This window comes from Prionailurus bengalensis, chromosome B3 (genome assembly GCF_016509475.1).
Source record: "Prionailurus bengalensis isolate Pbe53 chromosome B3, Fcat_Pben_1.1_paternal_pri, whole genome shotgun sequence".
Taxonomy (NCBI): Eukaryota; Metazoa; Chordata; class Mammalia; order Carnivora; family Felidae; genus Prionailurus; species Prionailurus bengalensis.
Window position 1 is genome coordinate 70,883,816 of NC_057355.1, and position 8,881 is coordinate 70,892,696.

Below are 8,881 nucleotides of genomic sequence, written 5' to 3' on the forward strand. Positions count from 1 at the left end.
CCAGTAATGAAGCAGAAGAAAGAGAAATCATGGGGCGCCTGGGTGGCGCAGTCGGTTAAGCGTCCGACTTCAGCCAGGTCACGATCTCACGGTCCGTGGGTTCGAGCCCCGCGTCGGGCTCTGGGCTGATGGCTCAGAGCCTGGAGCCTGTTTCCAATTCTGTGTCTCCCTTTCTCTCTGCCCCTCCCCCGTTCATGCTCTGTCTTGCTCTGTCCCAAAAACAAAAAACAAACAAACAAACAAAAAAAAACAAAAAAAAAACGTTGAAAAAAAAGAAAGAGAAATCAAGGAATTTATCGCATTTACAATTGCACCAAAAACAATAAGATACCCAGGAATAAACCTACCCAAAGAGGTAAAAGATCTGTACACTGAAAATTACAGAAAGCTCATGAAGGAAATAGAAGACGACACAAAGAAATGTTAAAACATTCCATGTTCATGGATCAGAAGAACAAACATTGTTAAAATGTTTATATTACTCAAAGCAATCTATGCATTCAATGCACTCCCCATCAAAATAACACCAGCATTCTTCACGGAGCTAGAGCAAACAATCCTAAAATTTTGTGAAACTAGAAAAGACCCTGAATAGCCAAAGTAATGTTGAAAAAGAAAAGCAAAGCTTGAGGCATCACAATTGCAGACTTGAAGCTGTATTACAGAGCTGTAATAATCAAGACATTATAGTACTGCCACAAAAACAGACACATAGATTAATGAACCAGAATAGAGAACCCAGAAATGGGCCCACAAATATATGGCCAACTAATCTTTGACAAAGCAAGAAAGAGTATGCAATGCAAAAAAGACAGTAACTTCAGCAAACGGTACTGGGAAAACTGGACAATGACATGAATAAGAATGAAACTCGATCACTTTCTTACACCATACCCAAAAATTAATTCAAAATGGATGAAAGACCTAAATGTGAGACCGGAAAGCATAAAAATCCTACAGGAGCAAACAGGCAGCAGCCTCTTTGACCTCGGCCACAGCAACTTCCTACTAGACATGTCTCCCAAGGCAAGAGAAACAAAAGCAAAAATGAACTGTTGGGACCTCATCAAGACAAAAAGCTTCAGCACAACTAAGGAATTAAAAAAAAAAAGAAACTAAAGGCACATGGTGGAATGGGAGAAGATAATTGCAAATATCATATTGGATAAAAGGTTAGAATCCAAAATCTATAAAGAACTTACCAAACTGAACACCAAAAAACCCAAATAATCCAGTGAATAAATGGGCAGAAGACATTAATAGACATTTTTCTAAGGAAGATATCCAGATGGCTAACAGACACATGAAAAGATGCTCAAAATCACTCATCACCAGTGAAATACAAATCAAAACCACAATGAGATAACACCTCATACCTGTCGGAATGGCTAATATAAACAACTCAGGAATCAACTGATGTTGGCTAGGATACGGAGAAAGAGGAACACTTCTGCACTGTTGATGGGAATGCAAACTGGTACAGCCAGCCACTGTGGAAACAGTATGGAGATACCTCAGAAAATTAAAAATAGAATTAACATATTAGCCAGTAATTCCACTGTTTGGTGTTTAAACAAAGAAAATTCAAAAAACTAATTTGAAAAGATTTATGTACTTCTAAATTTATTGCAGTATTATATATAATAGCCAACATATGGAAGCAACCAAAGTGTCTATCACTAGATGAATGGATAAGGAAGATATAGTATATACACACTGGAATATTATAGCCATAAAAAAGAATGGAGTCTTGCCATTTGCAACAGCATGGATGGACTTGGAAGGTGTCATGTTAAGTCAAATAAGTCAGACAGAGAAAGACAAACACCTTAAGATTTCACTCATGTGTAATCAACATGCACACACACACACACACACACACACACACACACACACACAAACCCAAATGAATAAAGAACAACAACAAAGAGCAGAATTAGAGATATAAATACAGAGAACAAACTGATGGCTGCCATAGGTGAGGCAGGTGGGGGGGGGGATGGGCAAAATAGGTGAAGGTGAGTGGAGATACAGGCTTCCAGGTATGGAAAAAACAAGTCACAGGAATAAAAGAAATAGCATAAGAAATATAGTCAATGATATTATATTTATGGTGACAGATGGAGCTACAATTCTGGTGAGCATAGGAGCATACTGTATAAATTTGTCTAATCACTATGTTGTATACCTGAAACTAATGTAATATGTGTGTCAACTATATGCAAATTTAAAATTTCATATAAAAATAAAAAAAATAAATATTTTAAAAAGGGAAACATATAAAAATATTAAAAGACGTAAAAAGGGGTGGCCCCCAAGATGTTTGAATAATTTTAGGTTTTCTATTTTCCTTTGGAAATCTTTACAATTTCCACAGATTCACTGTATTATTTAATAAATACAGGCTTACTATCTGAAGCAGACTACTAACTCTTCCTCTGCTCTCACTTTTGCTGCATTGTATTTTCTACTTAAGAGTATGGATGTATGGCAAACTATAATGTTTGCTGGATCCCATCCCTCCTTTTCTCAAAACACTTCATTGGCTTTACCCTGACGATAAAAAGGAATCCACTGTGCCTGAAAACTCTGGTCTCTTCCTTTCTATAATATCTCAGCATATGTCTTCTCTCATTTATTCATCAGCCTCCTTCACAAGGTCTACCTTTAAAACCTAAAACTCTTTGTCACATCACAATGTCTATTTACACTGGCCCTTTTACTGATGTACTCTTTCCCCTGCTCAGATGTCTAACTCTAGAGCTTGCTTAATTTAAGTGTTGGTATAAATGTCTCTACTTAAAGTGATCTTCTGAAACCACCACACCTAACACAGATCCCCTCCCCTTTGATATTCTCTCCGGAACAGGCATCAGGTCTCTGTCTATAACCACGTATCTGTATTGCTTTGGGCAGTGCTTGGTACCTAGTAAATATTTTTCTAGATGTTTCATGAATGACTTATTCCAGTTGAAAAAACATTGATGTGTTATCTGGTAGAGCAAGCTATGTTAAGGAGTTCATGGTTTTAGTTTTTAGCATTTTAGTTGATACTGATTCTTCAAAAATTATTTGAATACTAAAGATGTTGGAAAATATATTTTTCAGCATATTTTTTAAATTCTAAAGATGATTAGCGTATTGAGGGTATATAGTGAGAAAGTATTCTTATCCTCATTCAAATCACAATACCTCTGTGCAGACTCCATATGGTTGAAAAATAGTAATAGATATTTTAACAACAATAAGTTACAAATGCAACTTTAGATGAGTTCAAGCCCTGCATCGGGCTTTGCACTGACAGTGCAGAGACTGCATGGGATTCTCTCTCTCCCTCTCTCTCTGCCCCTCCTCAATCATGTTGTCTGTCTTTCTCAAAATAAACTTAAAAAATACAACTTTATAATTCTTTTTATATGCTGTTGAATTCTATTTGCTAGTATCTTATTGAGAGTTTTTGCATCCATATTCATCAGGGATATTGGCCTGTAGTTCTTTTTTTTTTTTTGCTGGGTCTCTATCTGGTTTAGGAATCAAAGTAATGCTGGCTTCATAGAATGAGTCTGGAAGTTTTCCTTCCCTTTCTATTTTTGGAGCAGCTTGAGAAGGATAGATATGATCTCTGCTTTAAATGTCTGGTAGAATTCCCCTGGGAAACCATCTGGTCCTGGACTCTTATTTGTTGGGAGATTTTTGATAACTGATTCAATTTCTTTGCTGGTTATGGGTCTGTTCAAGTTTTCTATTTCTTCCTGTTTGAGTTTTGGAAGTGCGTGGGTGCTTAGGAATTTGTCCATTTCTTCCAGGTTGTCCAGTGTGTTGGCATATAATTTTTCATAGTATTCCCTGATAATTGCTTGTATCTCTGAGGGATTGGTTGTAATAATTCCATTTTCATTCATGATTTTATCTATTTGGGTCCTCTCCCTTTTCTTTTTCAGAAGCCTGGCCAGAGGTTTATCAATTTTGTTTATTTTTTCAAAAAAACAACTCTTGCTTTCATTGATAGGCTCTACAGTTTTTTTTTAGATTCTGTATTGCTTATTTCTGCTCTGATCTTTATAATTTCTCTTCTTCTGCTGGGTTTGGGGTGCTTTTCCTGTTCTGCTTCTATTTCCTTTAGGTGTGCTGTTAGATTTTTGTATTTTGTATTGTGTATTTTTCTTGTTTCTTGAGATAGGCCTGGATTGCAATGTATTTTCCTCTCAGGACTGCCTTTGCTGCATCCTGAAGCATTTAGATTATTTTATTTTCATTTTTATTTGTTTCCCTGTATTTTTAAATTTCTTCTCTAATTGCCTGGTTGACCCATTCATTCGTTAGTAGGGTGTTCTTTAACCTCCATGCTTTTGGAGGTTTTCCAGACTTTTTCCTGTGGTTGATTTCAAGCTTCATAGCACTGTGGTCTGAAAGTGTGCATGGTATGATGTCAATTTTTTTATACATATGAAGGGCTGTTTTGTGACCCAGTATGTGATCTATCTTGGATAATGTTCCATGTGCACTCGAGAAGAAAGTATATTCTGTTGCTTTGGGATGCAGAGTTCTAAATATATCTGTGAAGTCCATCTGATCCAATGTCTCATTCAGGGCCCTTGTTTCTTTATTGACCGTGTGTCTAGATGATCTATCCATTGTTGTAAGTGGAGTATTAAAGTCCCCTGCAATGACCACATTCTTATCAATAAGGTTGCTTATGTTTGTGATTAATTTGTTTTATATATTTGGGGACTCCCATATTCGGCACATAGACATTTATTTATTTATTTATTTATTTATTTATTTATTTATTATTTATTTATGTATTTATTTATTATAGAAAGATATGGGTTTAGAATCATTGTGATGTCTGTAGGTTTCATGCTTGTAGCAATGTCTCTGGTACTTGGTCTCACAGGATCCCCCTTAGGATTTCTTGTAGGGCTGGTTTAGTGGTGATAAATCCCTTCAGTTTTTGTTTGCTTGGGAAGACCTTTAGCTCTCCTTCTATTCTGAATGACAGACTTGCTGGTTAAAGGATTCTTGACTGCATATTTTTTCTGTTCATCACATTGAAGATTTCCTGCCATTTCTTTCTGGCCTGCCAAGTTTCAGTACATAGATCTGTCACTAGTCTTACTGGTCTTCCTTTATATGTTAGAGCGTGTTTATCCCTATCTGCTTTCAGAATTTTCTCTTTATCCTTGTATTTTGCCAGTTTCACTATGATATGTTGTGCAGAAGACCGATTCAAGTTATGTCTGAATGGAGTTCTCTATGCCTCTTGGATTTTAATGCCTGTTTCCTTCCCCAGATCAGGCAAGTTTTCAACTATGATTTGTTCAAGTACACCTTCAGCCCCTTTCTCTCTCTCTTCCTCTTCTGGAATCCCTATTATACACATATTGTTGTGCTTGATTGCATCACTTAGTTCTCTAATTCTCCCCTCATACTCCTGGATTTTTTTTTATCTATCTTTTTCTCAGCTTCCTCTTTTTCCATAATTTTATCTTCTAAATCACCTATTCTCTCCTCTGCCTCTTCAATCTGAGCTGCGGTCACCTCCATTTTATTTTGCACCTTAGCATTTTTTAGCTCCTTATGACTATTTCTTAGTCCCTTGATCTCTACGGTAGATTGTCTGCTGTCCTCTATACTGTTTTCAAGCCCAGCAATTAATTTTATGACTATTGTTCTAAATTTTCGTTCTGTTATATTGCTTAAATAGTTTTTGATCAATTAGTTAGCTGTCACTACTTCCTGGAGTTTCTTTTGGAGGAGAATTCTTCCGTTTCGTCATTTTGGATAGTCCCTGGAGTGGCATGGAACTGCAGGGCTCTTCCCCTGTGCCGTCGAGAGTAACTTGTGCTGGTTGGTGGGGCCGCAGTCAGACCCGATGTCTGCCCCCAGCCCACCACTGGGGCCACAGTCAGACTGGTGTGTACCTTATCTTCCCCTCTCCCAGGGGCAGGACTCACTTTGGAGTGGTGTGGCCTCTGTCTGGGCTACTTGTACACTGCCAGGCTTGTGGTACTACTTCTATGGGATCTGGCGTATTAGCCAGGGTGGATCTGCAAGGTACACAGGGGCAGGAGGGGCACGCTCAGCTCGCTTTGCCTTCGGTGTTCCCCTGTGGGAGGGGCCCTGCAGCACCAGGAGGGAGGCAGACCTGTTGGAGGGATGGATCCACAGAAGCACAGTGTTGGGTGTTTGCGCAGTGCAAGCAAGTTCAGTGATGGGAACTGATTCCCTTTGGGATTTCGGCTGGGGGCTGGGAGAGGGAGATGGTGTTTCCAGCCAATTTGTTCCCCGCTAAGCTGAGCTCTGTCTTCCGGGGCCCAACACCTCTCCCTCCCGGTGTCCTCTCGCCCTCCCGCTCTCCAAGCAGAGCTGTTGACTTTTAGCATTCCAGATGTTAAGCCCTGCTGGCTGTCAGAACTCACGCAGTCTGGCCCCTCTGCTTTTGCAAGTCAGACTCGGGTGCTCTGCCTTGCCGGGGGGGTTGCCACTCTACCACCCTGGCTCCCTCCCACCAGTCCGTGTAGTGCACCCGCCTCTCCACCCTTCCTACCCTCTTCCATGGGCCTCTTGTCTACGCTTGGCTCCAGAGAGTCCATTCTGCTAGTCTTCCAGTGGTTTTCTTGGTTATTTAGGCAGGTGTGGGTGGAATCTAAGTGATCAGCAGGACGCGGTGAGCCCAGCGTCGTCCTACGCTACCATCTTCTCAACTCCCAAAATACAACTTTATAAATAAAAAATGAAACTAAACATATTTTTATATACTAAGCCATTACAAATTTATAAAGCTTTTCCATTAATTCTGAGGGAAGATAGTTGATACTATTTAATATTTTATTTTAATTTGTCTGCTAAGTATTTAAGATTCAAAACCCCAAATAGCAGACAACACAAAACAATCAGCTGTTACAGACTTATTTAGAAAGTGAGCCAGGAACCAATATGATAGCTTGTGAGTCTCTTAATGGCTGCTTTCATTTCTTGATTCCTCAGAGTATAAATAACTGGATTAAGGAGGGGAGTGATTATAGAGTAAAAAACAGAAAGAAACTTATCTGCAGAGTAACTCTTGAACGGGAAAACATAGATGAAGATAGTGGGGCCAAAGAAGAGAGTGACCACAGTGATGTGAGCAGACAGTGTGGACACTGCCTTAGAGGATGCACTGGAGGAGTGCTGCCAGATGGTGACCAGCATGACAATGTAGGATATGAGCAGGAGAATGAAGCAGATCAGGGACAGGAGTCCACTATTTGCAATCACCAAGAGCTCTAGGATATAGGTCTCAGTGCAGGCAAGCTTGATGACCAGGGGAAGGTCACAGAAAATGCTGTCCACAACATTGGGACCACAGAAAGGTAAACCTACCGTGAAAACCATCTGGCTTGTGGTATGTATGGACCCAATTGCCCATGAGAGCAGCAGAAACCCGATGAGCACCCTGTGATTCATGATGGTCTGATACTGCAAGGGCTTGCATATGGCAACATACCTGTCTATGGCCATAGCTATCAGAAGAGACATCTCTCCACCCCCAAAGAAGTGCACAAAAAACATCTGGGCCATGCAGCCCCACAGGGAGATGGTCTTGCATTTTCTGAGGAGGTCTGCAATCACTTTGGGAGTTGTAACAGAAGAAAGACATAAATCAAAAAATGATAAATTTGCCAGAAAGAAATACATGGGGGAGTGAAGATGCGTATCAACTATCACAGAGATCACAATGAGGAGGTTTCCTACTATGATGGCTACATAGACAAGGAAGAAGACTGCAAAAAAGAATATTTGAATTTCTCGAGAAGTGGAAAGTCCCAGCAAGATGAACTCAGACACACTTGATCTGTTGTTCAGGAGATCCATTCATCCTTGTAATGAATTTCAGAAGTTGCCTAGAAGAGGGAAAAACACACAGGATGTCATAGGGATTGGCAAGTCTGTAAACCTTGTCTTTATTTCCATCCTGTCTCTTACACAGGCAAACAAATGTATGACACGATGACTACTTCATAGATATTTAGCAGGAGATATTTCACAGGACCACATGACAGTTGATAGTGGAAGGAATTGAGCCTACTAAATGAAATGTGTGTGTTGATTAATAGGGGCAAGGTCAGTTAGATATTTGAGACAACCTCTCCCTTGTTCAGCTATAGAGCAGACTGTGTGAATTCATAAGGTACTAGAATAATAGAGAAGACTTTGGAAGCCATCAGCAAAAGTGATTTTTATCACTTGCATGAGGTGCATTTACTGACACATTTTTATGAAATTCTCAAAAGGCAGTAAAAATTTGCCGTAAATATTGCTGAAATTATATGAAGTGCATTATGATTCTTGAAAAGAACTGATTATAGACTATGAGCATATTGTTGATAGAAAGTTGCATGTGGAGACAGTTATCTCATTAACTGAGATCAAACCCAATTACTGAGGAAAGATTAAGTTATTTAGACTAGACTGTCAAAACCACAGATACTCATCTACACGTTGCCAGACTCTTCAGTTCATGTGATCAGACGTAAAGTGTGTCCCAACTGTGCATTCTTCTCCAGTTGTTGCAAACATGAACAAAGATCTATTTTAATCTGATATTCTTTCTAGGTCATATGATTTCACAGATATAAGTATATAGAAACACGTAAATCTTGTTCCACTTTCCTACATTAGTGAGGGGTAAAGAGTAAGGTGAATCATTTACCTTTGTAAATATGATTTAACAAGACTTTAAATGTGATATATTCTTTGATAAGAGTACTATCTTGGGTTACTTAGCCTCCTTGGATCTATACTTCCTCACAATTATTTCCCTTAAAGTTCTTTCAATCTCTGACTTTGTCAAAGATGGAAAAAAAGTCAGAGATATGTTGCTGACTGAGGTGGATTC

At 39.2% G+C, this 8,881-nt stretch overlaps 1 protein-coding gene across 1 annotated transcript; it reads right to left on the reverse strand.

The window, feature by feature from the left end:
* Nucleotides 1–6,915: 6,915 nt before the first annotated feature.
* On the reverse strand, nucleotides 6,916–7,857 carry LOC122467884 (olfactory receptor 4K13-like). The gene has a single exon (XM_043554462.1). It carries the CDS (start codon nucleotides 7,855–7,857, stop codon nucleotides 6,916–6,918), a length of 942 nt encoding a protein of 313 aa, XP_043410397.1.
* Between the last annotated feature and the right edge of the window lie 1,024 nt (nucleotides 7,858–8,881).

Coding starts and splice junctions, on each gene's coding strand:
- LOC122467884 (XM_043554462.1), bottom strand. CDS start 7,857: ATGGATCTCCTGAACAACAGATCAAGTGTGTCTGAGTTCATCTTGCTG.